Source organism: Nomascus leucogenys, chromosome 17, assembly GCF_006542625.1.
Source record: "Nomascus leucogenys isolate Asia chromosome 17, Asia_NLE_v1, whole genome shotgun sequence".
In the NCBI taxonomy this organism is placed as follows: domain Eukaryota; kingdom Metazoa; phylum Chordata; class Mammalia; order Primates; family Hylobatidae; genus Nomascus; species Nomascus leucogenys.
In genome coordinates this window covers 74846103-74860998 of record NC_044397.1, presented here as the reverse complement: position 1 = coordinate 74860998, position 14896 = coordinate 74846103, and the positions used below count along the sequence as shown (strand labels likewise).

The following is a 14896-nucleotide window of genomic DNA, read 5'->3' as shown; positions in this document are numbered from 1 at the left end:
TGTATTTAACTAGAAATCCAGGTGTACGTACTGTTTTTCCCCTTAGGCTCTATTTTGTAGGCAGTTGGATGGCTCTCAAGTGAGGCTTTTTAGGTTCACAATATTGCACTTTTGTTTATTTGCCAGTACCCAGATGATTCTGATGATTCAAATCAGTTGCCTCTTGCCCTCGTTTATGCTAAGTTTAACTTCAGGGAAGCAAATTTTTTAAGTTTCAAGGCAAGAATTCGTTAGTTGATGCTTAAAATCTGGTTGCAGTTTTAGGATCTCTTTGTTTTCTCCCCATAGTTGATCAGTTTCACTGTATTCGATGTAGCCTGTGTTTGACCATTATAGTTTTTTTGTAGTTTCATTTTTAGGGGTGTCTAATCTTTTTTGGCTTCCTTGGGCCACATTTTTTATAGTTTCATTTTTAGGGGTGTCTAATCTTTTGGCTTCTGTGGGCCACACATAAAATACACTAACAATAGCTGATCAGCTAAAAAAAAAAAACCTCAAAAAATCTCATAATGTTTTAAGAAAGTTAATGAATTTGTGTTAGGCCACATTCGGCCATGCATTGGACAAACTTGTTTTAATTGAATCCTCCTTCCTGTTTTTTTTTCTTTCTCTTTTTGGTGGTTTTCAAGAAGTTGAAGTAAACATACCTTTATTCCTTTCTTTTAAAATGCATGTACTACAGTTTGAAAAACGTTGTCCAAAATCTTATATTTCATTTAGGAAATTGAATACCTGGAGGATTAGCTGTGCCAAAATCTTTTTCCCAATCCTTATAAAGTTCGGCATGAGGTATAATTCTAGCCTCACTCATTTGGTTGCAGTTTCACGTCACAGTGAAGGGAGGACAGTTCCTGTGAGAACATACGTGCTGGAACTAGAGAGCTGCCAAAACGTCTCTTTCACCACCCGTCTTATTAGTTGTCTCTCACAGTGCTTCTGCTCCTGTCTACACTCTTAGCTCCATGTGGCCTTCTTTCTTGTGCTTGCCTATATTTTCTGTTCTCTTGTAAGTTCAGCTTACACCTGAGCCGTCATGTACACCACTGTCTCTCTTTTACTTACTTTTGACCTTTCTGCTTAAGCTCTTTACTGCTGGCCAATATAGTCTCTCACTGTTTCTTAATCATATTTCCAAGAAAAAAAATGATTAGCCTATGCCATCTTTTTGTTCCACTTCTGATTTGTTGGCCTATGCCATCTTTTTGTTCCACTTCTGATTTGTGCCTAGCCAAAGTATAAGTTGGCTATCTGGGTTCAGGTTTCCAAACAGCTTAGTGGTGTCAGGGGAGGGAGCAGTAGGACAGCAGGGGAACATAGTATATCTGAGGACTGTCTTAGCAGCAAGAAGGCAGGGATGGGACACTTCACCTTGGTAAGTGGGGGGGGGGCGGGCAGAACAGAGCTGAATACATCAAATAGTCCCTATTTTATTATGCTAGTTTATTTTTAATGGAGTACTTGAGGGAAATACTTAGTAGTGCAGATTGAATAATGTAGGAAACTAGCTAATTTTTAAGTGCCAAAATTGACTGCAAAAAACCTGTACCCTGATCTGATGCTGGTTTCTGTTTTCATTATGACTTTAGTGCCATGGTGTGGCAGAAAGACCATTAAAGTAGAAGTCAGGAGTCTTAGATTCTAGACCTGTTTTTGCTGTTCTGAAAGGCTTCACATTCTGCATCACATAAATTTTTAAGGTTATTGAGGTAGAATAGTGTCTAAGGTACTATTTAGCTATTAAACTTGTGACTCACAGTATACTGTACCAAGTTAGTAAAGGTAATTTCCACAAGAGTAGTCAGATTACAAAGCTTATAATAACATGAAATCATGAGTACAGGTTAATGTAAAAAATTAAAAATGAGAATACCTGGACCAGTACATTAGAGAGAGATACAGGAGTTTCTAGTGGACTGCATCCCTCTCATTTGAACTTGTTTTGTTTGGTGAGGAGATCATCTTCATGAGCTGATACAAAAGTCAGGTATTATAATCACAAAATTTTCCTGACTTGAGTTGCACATAAACAGTGTAATGCAGTAAGTGTAATATTGAAGTTTCAAATGCTTTTTGATTTTCCATGCTTTTTAAAAGCCATAGCTGGATATTCAGAATAGTTAAGTAACTTGAGTTTCTTTTGTTTTTTAGGATTTAAGTGCCCTGTATGCTCAAAATTTGTACCCTCAGATGAAATGGATTTGCATCTTGTAATGTGTTTAACAAAGCCAAGGATAACCTATAATGGTAAGTCCAATGCTTTAAAATGGTATTTTAAGTTAGAATTACCTTACATTTTATGAATTTCATGTTTCAAGTTTAATTTAAAAGGAGAGAAGGACCTTGTTTTCTCTCTATTTTTACTAGTGCATTAATGCAGTGGTTCTCAAATTCTGTGATCTCAAGACTTGTTTACACTTCAAAAAATTATTGAGGACTTCAAAGAGTTTTTCTTTACGTGGGTTGTATCTATCAATATTTGTCATATAAATTAAAACAGAATTTATAATTTTTAATTTATTTTGTTAAACATAAATATAATTATGTTGACAACTTTTAAATGAAAAGGAAATTTTCTAAGACAAAATATTTAGTGACAAGAGTGGCATTTTCTGTATTTTTACAAACTCTTTAATATCTGGCTTGATACAAGGAATTCTCACATCTGCTTCTTCATTCAGTTTATTGTGATATGGCACATCTTGTGTCCTCTGGAAAACTCTACTGCTATACTGGAGAGAATGGGAATGAAAAAGGCAGATATGGCCAGGCACAGTGGCTCACACCTGTAATCCCAGCACTTTGGGAGGCCAAGGTAGGCAGAATACCTGAGGTCCAGAGTTTGAGACCAGCCTGGCCAACATGGTGAAACCCCATCTCTACTAAAAAAAAAAAAAAAAATTAGCTGGGTGTGGTGGTGCACACCTGAAATCCTAGCTACTCAGGAGGCTGAGGCAGGAGAATTGCTTGAACCCAGGAGGCAGAGGTTGTAGTGAGCCGAGATTGTGCCACTGCACTCCAGCCTTGGAGACAGAGTGAGACTCTGTCTCAAAAAAAAAAAAAAAAGGCAGATACTGTCTTAATGTTACCATGAAAATAGTTTCTACTTTGTTAATCTAAAAGGATTTCAAAGGCTCTTCCACTTCTCCTACTCTACAAGATTCTTTGGACCACACTTTGAGAACTACTGCATTGAAGTAAAATCTTTTGGGTTAAGCCTAAGTAAAATGTAATGTTCATAATGGCCATTTTCAAAAGTAAGTAAGCATGGTTGAAATTGCAACTTTTTTCTTTTTGTTTAAGAGTATAGAGTAAATGAAGGGAACGTATATAGCAGTAGGGAGGATAAAAGTTTATTCAATAGTAAATAGATGCCTAATGGGAGAAAAAGTCATTAAGAGAAACCCAAAACTCTACCTATGCGATGCATATGTGTCTCTGTCTTTCCTCCCATAGACAAATTCAGTCTTTGAGCTCTGGAGCTAACTGGTATTTTTGTTAGGTCTGGTATTTTAGACTGTACCATTCTTTCCTGACCAAAATCTCTACATATTCCAAAACCTAGAAAAGATTTTAAATGTAGCCTTGGCGTACTTTGGAATAGACTTGGGGGGGGGCGGAAATCAAGTAGTTCTGTCCTAACCAATGAATAGAATAAAATGAAAGAAAAATGAAAGTTGTTTTCAAAATTTTATAAAGAAACAGACTTCAAAAGCTTAAGAGAAATTTCATTTTTTTAAATGTAAATTTTGGCCTGAAATAAAATGTGTAGAAAGGGTACCAGTAAACACTATAGCCAGTTGAAAGATTGGCTAAATGCAACAAATATTTTGAGCATCAATTATGTGCGAGGTACTGTGTTAGGAATTAGAGATATAGCAGTGAATGAACAGAAATGGAGCTTACAGCCTGTTAATAGTCACTGATTTCTTTGAGCTAAGAATTACTGGTTAAATAAAAAGGTTCTATGAAAAACTTAGTAGATATAGCAGCACTTATCTGAGATTTCTCCTCAGGTAACAAAAATGTTGGGAGGGATAGAATTTAACATTGAAATGAGCATATTACTTTGGATAGTGTTTTGCAAGTTGATGTAGGAATCAGTGTCTCAATTCTTCCCTCTCCTTCACTTTTTCTAGTATGGTGGTGCTTCAGCCACCCTATTACAGGGTTGACAATAGAGCACTTTTTCCCATTCATTTGCTGATGAAATGTGAAAGTGGTTTTAAGCAGTTACTTGGCATAGTAAATGTATTTGTTGATTATATCCTAACCTTTTTGCATTATGAAATTGAATTGGCTACTTTGCATTATCTACTTCAAGTTTAGTTATTTAAGAAAGTGTTCTCATTCAAAATTTGAGACTAAAAGTATTTGGGTTTGTTTTTCATACCTGCTCCACTATCTTATTATACTCTATAATTGTTTATGTTTAATAGGAGTACCTTTAAATATCCATAAATCTTAAGCCTCTGGCTTTCAATTTGAAAATCACAAATATATTTGACCATATAATAATATATTTACACACAGTCTTACTATTCTGTACATTTACTTTTTGTGTAATATATCTAGGATATAGTCTTCTTGTGTATTGTGATATTTAACAATTTTTTAACTTAAGTTCAGGAGTGCATGTGCAAGTTTGTTATATAGGTAAACTTGTGTCATGGGTGTTTGTTCTACAGATATTTTGTCACTCAGGTATTAAGCCTAGTACTCATTAGTTATTTTTTTCTGATCCTCTCCTTCCTCCTACTCTCCACCCTCTGGTAGGCTCCAATGTGTATTGTTCCCCTCTTTGTGTCCATGTGCTCTTATCATTTAGCTCCCACTTACAAGTGAGAACATGTGGAATTTGCTTTTCTGTTCCTGTGTGAGTTTGCTGAGGATAATGGCCTCCAGCTCCATCCATATTTCCACAGAGGACACGATCTTCTTTTTTATGGCTGTGTAGTATTCACATGGTGTATATGGACCCACATTTTCTTTATGCAGTCTATCATTTGATGGGCATTTAGGTTGATTCCATGTCTTTGCTCTTGTGAACAGTGTTACAGTGAACATATGCATGCATGTGTCTTATAACACGATTTATATTCCTTTGGGTATATACCCAGTAGTGGGATTGATGGGTCAAATGGTATTTCTGTTTTTAGGTCTTTGAGGAATTGCCATACTGTCTTCCACAATGGTTGAACTAATTTACACTCCCACCAACAGTGTGTTAAGTATTCCTTTTTCTCTGCAGCCTCTCCAACATGTATTTTTTTTTTTTTTACTTTTTAATAATACGCATTCTGACGCTTGAAATGGTATCTCCTTGTGGTTTTGATTTGCATTTCTCTAATGATCAGTGGTGTTGAGCTTTTTTTCATATGATTCTTGGCCACATTTATGTCTTCTTTTGAAAAGTGTTCATCTCCTTTGCACACTTTTTCATGGGGTTGCTTTTTTCTTGTAAATTTAAGTTCCTTATATATGCTGGATATTAAACCTTTGTTAGATGCTTAGTTTGCAAAAATTTTCTCCCATTCTGTAGGTTATCTGTTCACTTTGTTGATAGTTTCCTTTGTTGTGCAGAAGCTCTTTAGTTTAATTAGATCCCGTTTGTCAATTTTTGGTTTTGTTGCAATTGCTTTTGGTGGCTTTGTCATGAAATCTTTGCCTATTCTTATGTCTATAATGGTATTGCATAAGTTGTCTTCCAGGGTTTGTATAGTTTTGGATTTTACATTTTGTATATGGCTTAAGGAAGTTGGCGCGGGGTGGGGGTCCAGTTTCAATCTTCTGTATATAGCTAGCTAGTTATCCCAGCACCATTTACTGAATAGGGAATCCTTTCCCCATTGCTTGTTTTTGGTCAGGTTTGGATATTTGACAGTTTTTAATTTCCTGATTTAACTATGCCTAAGTCATTGAACTTTTCTGCTAGATCACTTGTTTGGTGTCTTAAGAACTAATTAATATATAACCTTCTGCTTGGGGATACTGTAACAACCAAATATTTCGAATTTTAAATATTTAACAGTATTTCAATCTAGAAATTAATAAATTTCATGCAATAAGTAAATAAAGTTGTAAGCATTCTTAAAGTTGCTGACTGAAACCTTTAAAAAAAATAAAGTATATATTTTTGTGTTTAGAGTCAGGATCTTGCTTTGTTGCCCGAGCTAGAGCTCAGTAGCTATCTATAGGCACAGTCATGGCACACTACAGCCTCAAACTCCTGGGCACAAGTGGTCCTCCTACCTCAGCCTCCTAAGTAGCTAGGACTACAGGTGCATGCCACCGTGCCTGGCTTCTTTTATTTTTTATTTTGTAGAGATAAAAAATTCAAAGTATGTATTAACTGTATAAACATTCACAGCAAGAAGCAAATACAGCTTCTTAATAAAAACCATATATAGTTTTTGAGGTTTTAAAACTAGCTCTTGGACAGTGGCCAGTTATGAGTAAGTGAAGAAGAAAGGAGCTTTGCCTGGACTGATTTGGAGGGTTACAGAGAGGTGGCAGATTAATAATGTACTTTCCTATCATAGGCAAGGGGAGTTCTAATACCACCTTGTTTTAAAGGCAGACCCCCCCAAAATGTCTATCACAGGTGATGAGTCCAAATGGAAATTGGCTTCTTTAATACCTAATAAGCAAACCATCTAGGATTATTATAAAGTAGAACAAGGTAAAGCCAGAGAATCTCTAAAACTGAATCTTTTTAGTCAACTGGATTCCTCACAATTTTATATTTGAATTCCTACATGTTGATTCCATAGAGAGATGCATCAGATACATTAGGCCTCTAAATTGTGTTAGTGCTCAAACAAGAACATTTTTTTCACCACAGTGCTCACTTAACTTACACTTTTTGCAGCCTTTTCCAGAGTAGCTAGATCTGAAATTTGGAAATTTATTTGTTAAGTGAATGTTAACTGTCTATAAACATTCATAGTTATAACACAAGAATAGTGGGGCTTGTTTTCTTCAGACTGGATATATTTATATAGATAAGCTCCTGAATTGGATGAGTTCCAGAAATTCAAATATAAGTTGATGATTTAGAGTTTCAGACTCTTTCTCACAGAGATGATATTTGAAATATTGGTTTTTCAGACTAGCTCACCAAAACCTTCTTATTTTTTTAAATGCACAATATGAACACCCACATCCTAGTACCTGAAGAAGAAATTGGCTGACTAGTAGAAGCTCTCAGGGCTTGGGCAGCTGGCTCGGCAGAGGTCCCAATGGGACGCCCAAGGCTGTCAGGGCAGGGAAGGATTTTGAATGATGTGGGTGGCATTATCTATTGCAGATGGTATTTTGGCAGCTTGAAAAAAATTAAGAATGCCACAGTGAGTGTTCAACAACACAGATTGCCTTCATGTCAAGGACTGCCTATTTCATATACTTTTCCCTCTTTCATGTGCTTCATTGTTGAGTTTATGGACCTAATAATTCCTTGTATAGTCTATGAATCTAATACAAATTTTATGAGTATAGAGGTTCTCTTCATTTCCTTGCTCCTTATCTTCTGGGATATTTCATACAAGCCAAAAAATGAATTAAATATTATTAGCAAATTCTTAGTTTTTAAAAAAATTTTATTTGTACATAATAGTACATTTATGGGGGTACATGTGATATTCAGATACAAATGTACTATGTGTAATGATCAAATCAGGATAATTGGGACATCCATCACCTCAAGCATTTATAACTTCTTTGTATTAGGAACATACCAGTTGCGCTTTTCTAGTTATTTTGAAATACACAATAAATTATTGTTAACTATAGTTGTCCTGTTGTGCTTCCAAACACTAGGTCTTATTTCTTTTATCTGACCATATTTTCGTACCCATTAATCAAACCCTCTTTATATCCCCCTTCCCCAGTACCCTTCCCAGCCTCTGGTAACCATCATTCTTCTCTCTGTTTCCATGAGATCAGTTTTGTTTTGTTTTGTTTTTTAAGCTCCCACATAATGAGTGAAAATATGCTATACTTGTCTTTCTGTGCCTGTCTTATTTCACTTAACATAATGTCCTCCAGTTCCATCCATGTTGTTGAAAATGACAGGATTTCATTCATTTTCATGGCTGAATAATATTCCATTGTTTATAGATACCACGTTTTCTGTATCCATTCATCTGCTGATGGATACTTAGGTTGAATCCATATCTTGGTTATTGTGAATAGTGCTGCAGTAAACATGGGAGTGCAGATATTTCTTTGATATACTGATTTCCTTTCTTTTGGATATATATCCAGTAACAGGATTGCTGGATCATATGGTAGTTCTCTTTTTCGCTTTTTGAGGAACCTCTGTACTGTTCTCCATAGTGGCTGTACTAATTTACATTCCCACCAACAGTGTACAAGGGTTCCCCTTTCTCCACAGCCTTGCCAGCATCTGTTATTGCTTGTCTTTTTGATAAAAGCCGTTTTAACTGGGGTGAGATCATATCTTATTGTAGCTTTGATGTAGCAAATTCTTAGTCTTGATTGTATTGGTCTTTATACCTGATCATGGTATACTTTATATCATATAAAGTTCAGTTTTTACTTTAGACTTCTGTGATTCAAGGCAGTAAGATTTATTTATATTTAAGGTATCTTTGTTTTACTTGTGGTTGCTACTATGTTTGTGCATGTGTACTTAGAAGAGGTACAACTTGAAATAAAGTCTTCTGGGAGTTAAATTATAAACTTGAGAATCGAAACAGAGCTATTTAGAATCATCAGAAAGAAGAACAACTCTACGGACAGAGCAAGATGTGACTATTACCCTGTTAAAGTAAACGTGTTTGAAGAAAGATTGAGCCAGTTGGAAGGCAATTTGTTCTGCAATAAAAATGATGAAAAAAGCTGCCAATTTCTACACAGTCTATGGGAGAATCTGTTTTGTCAAGCTCACACAAATATTGCAGGTGATTGTATCAGGCTGTTAGCACCTTGATTCCAGTGTGCATATGCAGCATGCTCATCATCTGGGTTCCTGTCTAACATGTTTGCAGGAAAGAGCATATTTTTTCCCACTGTAGATATAATCTGGTCTTCCAGGGAGTTGAGGTACTATTATAAGTTATAAGCCTACCTTCTGCCTTATACATTTTCTTGGTTTTAAGATTCTCCCCTCAAAACACATTTTAATCTTTCTGAATTCAGGATGCTTCCTGAAATTGGCATCTTTTTTTTAACTAAAGTTAAAAAAAAAAAAAAAAAAAAAAGAAAACTTGCCAGCTACTAAGCAGAATTTTAAATGAGAAAGTCTAAGTTATCGCTGCCTGAGCATGTGTGAACTTTGCCTTCTGTGGCAGGTTTCTGTTCTCTTATTTAACGTCTCTGTTCGTTTATGTACATTGGTGGTTTCTGTGGTTGAGTTTTAACTTAAATGTGGATCCCTAATTGTAGTCTTAAGTAACTTGATAAAGCTTACATTGTAAGGCAGAATCGAAGAGCTATTTTTTATACAACAAACTGACTGTTCTCCATGGAGTGATGTTAAAGGCAATGGAAAATATCAAATCCCTTTTACTGCCTTACAAAAATCTCAAAGTTGGTGATATCCCAGAAGAGCCTGGCAGAAACAAATCCAAAACTGTTCGTAAACCCATATGGGATTCCTGTACTAACATACAGTCCCTATTAACGGTGAACTTGTGATGAAAAATGACAAATAAGGAGTGAGAGTAGGCAGATACGAGAATTATTACCCCTAAGAACATTTAAAATTAACAGCTTTATTTTCAAATAGTTACAATTATAAACAGATGAATAGGAAATATGGGAAAAAATAAGACACTGTAAATAAAGAACAGGAAGTTTTGAAAAAGATTCAGATTTAACTAGACATTAATCATTGAAATTAGAGTCTGGCTGAATAGATAGGTTAAGTGGCAGATTAGATAGAGCTGCAAGGAGAATTAGTCAAGTATAAGGTAGTTCTGAGGAAATTACACAGAGTATAACAGAGAGAGAAGCATGGAAAATAGGAGAGAGTACCTGGCATGGAGCCTGGAATGAGAGCATACACCATACATATAAAAATCGCAGAAAAAGAGATGGAATTGTGGAGAGGCAGTATTTAAAGGGAAATGCTGGAGAGCCTTATAGAATTGCTGAAAGCTAGAAATTCTCAGATTGAAAGAGTGCAGTGATCCTAACTGGCATAAATAAAAATAAATCCATACCTAGAGACACCATAAACCACAAATACCAAACAAAAAGAGAAAAATGTTATTGTATCCCCCAAAATAATATTTTACCTTGTTCCGTTTGTGTTAACATTTCTAAAATGCTTCTTGTTTTATGGAGTAATTTGAAATTTAGCAGATGTTTACTTTATAAAGATAATGGATCAGAAATGGTCATATAAGAAACTTGACAGTAGTTACAGTCTCATCCAGTTACCAGAATTGTAAGCCCATTTTATGTGGCACTAAATTCAGTTTTACTTCCCTTCTGTAAATACACATAGCTGCCCAAAAGTAACACTAATTTGTGTTTAAATTGTTACAAAGTATAGCAGTACTTTGTACAAACTTTAAATTCATCTTGTTGAGTCCAGATTCTAATTCTGTCACTTAATAGGAGTGTAATCTTAGTCTTGGTTTTCTCTCTTGTAAAAAATGAGACTAGAAATAGTACCTGTCTTCATAGAGTTACTGTGAAAATCAAATGAGAAATCACGCATAGTTCTTCACAGAAGAACTTCACAGGTAATGAGTGCTAAAGTTAACAAGACCTGTTGCTATTACTAAGAAATATTACTCTTGACTTTGAGAGGTAAACATGCTGTAGATGCCCTGTTACCTTTTAAAAAAAAAATTTCGGTTGAGGAGGTGGGGTACATGTGCAGGTTTATTACATTGATCTATTGTGTAATGCTGGGATTTGGGCTTCTAGTAAACCCATTCCCCAAGTAGCAAACATAGTACCTAATAGGTGGTTTTTCAACCCTTGTCCCCCTCCCTCTCTTCCCACTTTTGGAGTTCCCTGCGTCTGTTGTTTCCATCTTTATGTCTGTGTGTACCCATCGTTTAGCTCACACTTATAAGTGAGAACATGACTGTATTTGATTTTCTGTTTCTGCGTTAATTTACTTAGGATAATGGCCTCTAGCTGCATCCATATTGCTGCAAATGATATTGTTTCATTCTTTTTTTATGGCTGTGTAGTATTCCATGGTGTATATGTACCACTTTTTCTTTATCCAGTCCACCATTGATGGGCACCTAGGTTGATTCCATGACTTTGCTGTTGTGAATAGTGCTGCAGTAAACATATGAGTGCAGGTGTCTTTTTGGTTGAATGATGTCTTTTCCTTTGGGTAGATACCCAATAGTAGGATTGATTGCTGGGTTGAATGGTAGTACTAGTTTTAGTTTTTTGAGAGATCTTCATACTGCTTTCCACAGGGGCTGAACTAATTTACATTCCTACCGACAGTGTGTAAGTGTTGCCTTTGCTCCATATCCTCACCAACCTCTGTTATATTTTGACTTTTTTTTTTGAGATGGAGTCTCACTCTGTTGCCCAGGCTGGAGTGCAGTAGCTTGATCTTGGCTCATTGCAACCTCTGCCTCCCGGGTTCAAGCAATTCTCCTGCCTCAGCCTCCTGAGTAGATGGGATTACAGGTGCCTGCCACCACGCCCGGCTGATTTTTGTAGTTTTAGTAGAGATGGGGTTTTGCCATGTTGGCCAGGCTGGTCTTGAACTCCTGACATCAGGTGATCCGCCTACCATGGCCTCCCAAAGGGCTGGGGATTACAGGCGTGAGCCACTGCGCCTGGCCATATTTTGACTTTTTTTCTTTTTTTTTTTCTCCCTGAGACGGAGTTTCACTCTTGTTGCCCAGGCTGGAGTGCAGTGGCGCCATCTCACTTCACTGCAACCTCCGCCTCCCAGGTTCAAGTAATTATCCTGCCCCAGCCTTCCAAGTAGCTGGGATTACAGGCGCCCACCACTACGCCTGGCTAATTTTTGTATTTTTAGTAGAGGCAGGGTTTCACCATGTTGGCCAGGCTGGTCTTGAACTCCTGACCTCGTGATCCTTCTGCCTCAGCCTCCCAAAGTGTTGGGATTACAGGCATGAACCATCGCACCCGGCCCATATTTTGACTTTTTCATAGTAGTCATTCTGACTTGCGTGAGGTGGTATCTCGTTGTGGTTTTGATTTGCATTTCTCTGATGATTAGTGGTGATAAACATTTTTTCATATGTTTGTTGGCTGCTTGTATGTCATCTTTTGCGAAGTGGCTGTTCATGCCTTTGCCCACTTTTTAAGGAGGTTGGTTTTGCTTGTTGATTCAAGTTCCTCATAGATTCAGGATATTAGTCCTTTGTCGATGCACAGCTTGCAAATATTTTTTCCCATTCTGTAGGTTGTCGTTTTACTCTGTTGGAATTCCTTTTGCTGTGAAGAAGCTCTTCAGTTTAATTAAGTCCCAAATGTCAATTTTATTTTTGTTGTGTTTGCCTTTTGAGGTCTTACTATAAATTTTTTTGTCTAGGCCAGTGTCCAGAAGAGTTTTTCCTAGTTTTTCTTCTAGGATTTTTATAGTTTGAAGTCTGACATTTAAGTCTTTAGTTCATCTTGAGTGAATTTTGATATATAATAAAAGGTAGGGGTTCAGTTTCATTCTTCTGCATATGGCTAGGCAGTTTTTCCAGCACCCTTTATTGAACAGGGTGTCCTTTCCCCGTTGTTTATTTTTGTTGACTTTGTGGAAGATCAGTTGGTTATAGGTATATGGCTTTATTTCAGAGGTCTCTGTTCTTTTCCATTGGTCTTTGTGTCTATTTTTGTACCAGCACCATGATGTTTTGGTTACTATAGCCTTGTAGTATAGTTTGAAGTCAGGTAATGTGATGCCTCAGGCATTGTTATCTTTGCTTAGGTTTGCTTTGGCTATTTCTTTTGGTTCCATATGAATTTGAGAACAGATTTTGTGGATTCTGTGAAAAATGACGTTAGTAATTTGATAGAATTGCATTGAATGTATAGATTGCTTTGAGGGAGGACTCTATTATCTAACATGCTAACAAATCTAAAATTTTTCTTTTGATATTTTATTTAAAAATCTCATAGTTATTTAATTCCAAGTTAGAAGTCTCTAAGTCTTGCATGACAGTATGAATCCTATAATATGTAAGGGTGTAGGGAGTGGGAGGTTAATTAGAAAACTGCTGCTATCATGTGACAACTTAAAGCTACAGTTTAACGGAAAAATATATAATATTTCTACTTTTTATAAGCAATGTGGTGGCCTACACAGCTGACATATAAACTTTAGATTTGATGACAGACAGATTGCTTACTAGGATTGTAGCAGAAATTAATCTTTGTAGAAGGATAGAACCTTTTATAGTCTGTATAGAAATAGAAATGCTATAAAAGTACATGGATAAATGTATTTATGTTGAGGTACTTTTTTTTTCTTTATGGGTTATTTTAAAAGAAATGCATAGAAGAGAAATTAAAATAAAAATACTTAGTTTGATGAGAAGGAAGGAAGTCCTGATGGATCTAGAAGGCCTGAAGTAGGATTGAGGTTCTATTTCTGATTTCATTAATAACGTTTGAGGACTATGACATCTGTTTTCTTTGTTTACTGATTCTTAATTTACCTCCATCATTTCATAAATCTTTATATTAGCCCTGCCTTTTGGGAATGTTCTCGTTTTCCTTCTGTCACTTTCATAAGGTTGACTTTTATATCATTCCAACATTCCAAGGAAGCTTTCTTGAGTTTAAAAGGAAAGAAGAGAGAAAACAGTACAAGAGACCAAGTGAAACAGCATAGCTGTCCTCAAACTTTAAAAGCTTTTATTCTCCTGGTCATAGTTTTTATTTTCGTTAAGATGTGGTATTGGTGAAATCTGATTTTAAATGAATAAAATACTTTTCCAAATTTATCTCATTTTTGTGTTTCCTTTATTAAGGAGCATAGCTATGACTCAGCCCACATCTGTCCGCAGTTTTACCCTTTTACAAAATTGTTATATACATACATATACGTATTTATATGTATACATACAGTAAAAATAAATTAGTTCTTAAATTAGTTCTTCATTCTTGAAAGGATGAAGAAGATTTGAGAGAAAGGGAGGCCACGTTTAGAGATAACTAGGCAGGGTGTAGTTGGGGGCAAGAGAGAATGCTAAAGGAAAATTGAAGGCAGAAAGATAAATTATAGCTGTATGATGAAGTTCTTTTATAAACTATTTGGAACTTGGAATATTTATCTTAGTATGCAAAAGTATTTGTAAGGAAAAGAATTTGTTTAAAGACTAGTTTGGAGATTGGTTCATTACTTTACATGTTCAGGGTGTAGGTGATGTGTTGGAAGGGGAAAGAGGCAAATGTGAGAGGCATCATAAAGAGTGAGCTGTGTTTAGTGAGTGCTGGAAACGACTTGAAGGTTAGCAGTGGAGTGACTCAATTCAGGGGTAAAGAGATTTTGAGAGTACCTAGCTGCTGTAAACCATATGCCAGAGGTGTTGATCTTGGCAAATGTGAAAATTATAAAATGTGATTCTTATGATTTTTCTAAAGGAAGGAGTAAAGATATTACAAAGGATGCTTGAATATTTTGTTGAGTTCAGGAAACATTTTAGAGAAGATTGGTAAAGAAATGGCTTGTGAATATTTTTCCAGTGACTACACATTACTTGTATAAAACTTTTAAAAGTGCTCCCCCTCCCACCTTAAGTCAGCATTGCCCTGGTTATCCATAGCACTGCCTTGGATTTGCCTCAGAGGTGGCCATAAGACGTATCTTCTCAGCCACTGAGTAGTTTGGTTTCAGGGAGGGCAGTATTAACACAGTGGCTCCGTTTTGGGGGGAACTGTATTTAATTCCTAATGTTTTAAGTGTTTTAAGGTAACATGAAAATAA

The 14896-nt window shown here is 36.1% G+C and overlaps 1 protein-coding gene across 2 annotated transcripts in view; it reads left to right on the top strand.

Moving 5' to 3' along the window:
• ZNRF2 (zinc and ring finger 2) overlaps positions 1–14896 on the top strand; it is a 95025-nt gene that overhangs the window by 42733 nt on the left and 37396 nt on the right. For both annotated transcript variants that reach the window (XM_003270479.4, XM_030796224.1), the window contains exon 2: positions 2149–2244. In XM_003270479.4, the coding sequence (XP_003270527.2) occupies positions 2149–2244 (96 nt within the window). The remainder of the gene's footprint in view (positions 1–2148; positions 2245–14896) is intronic.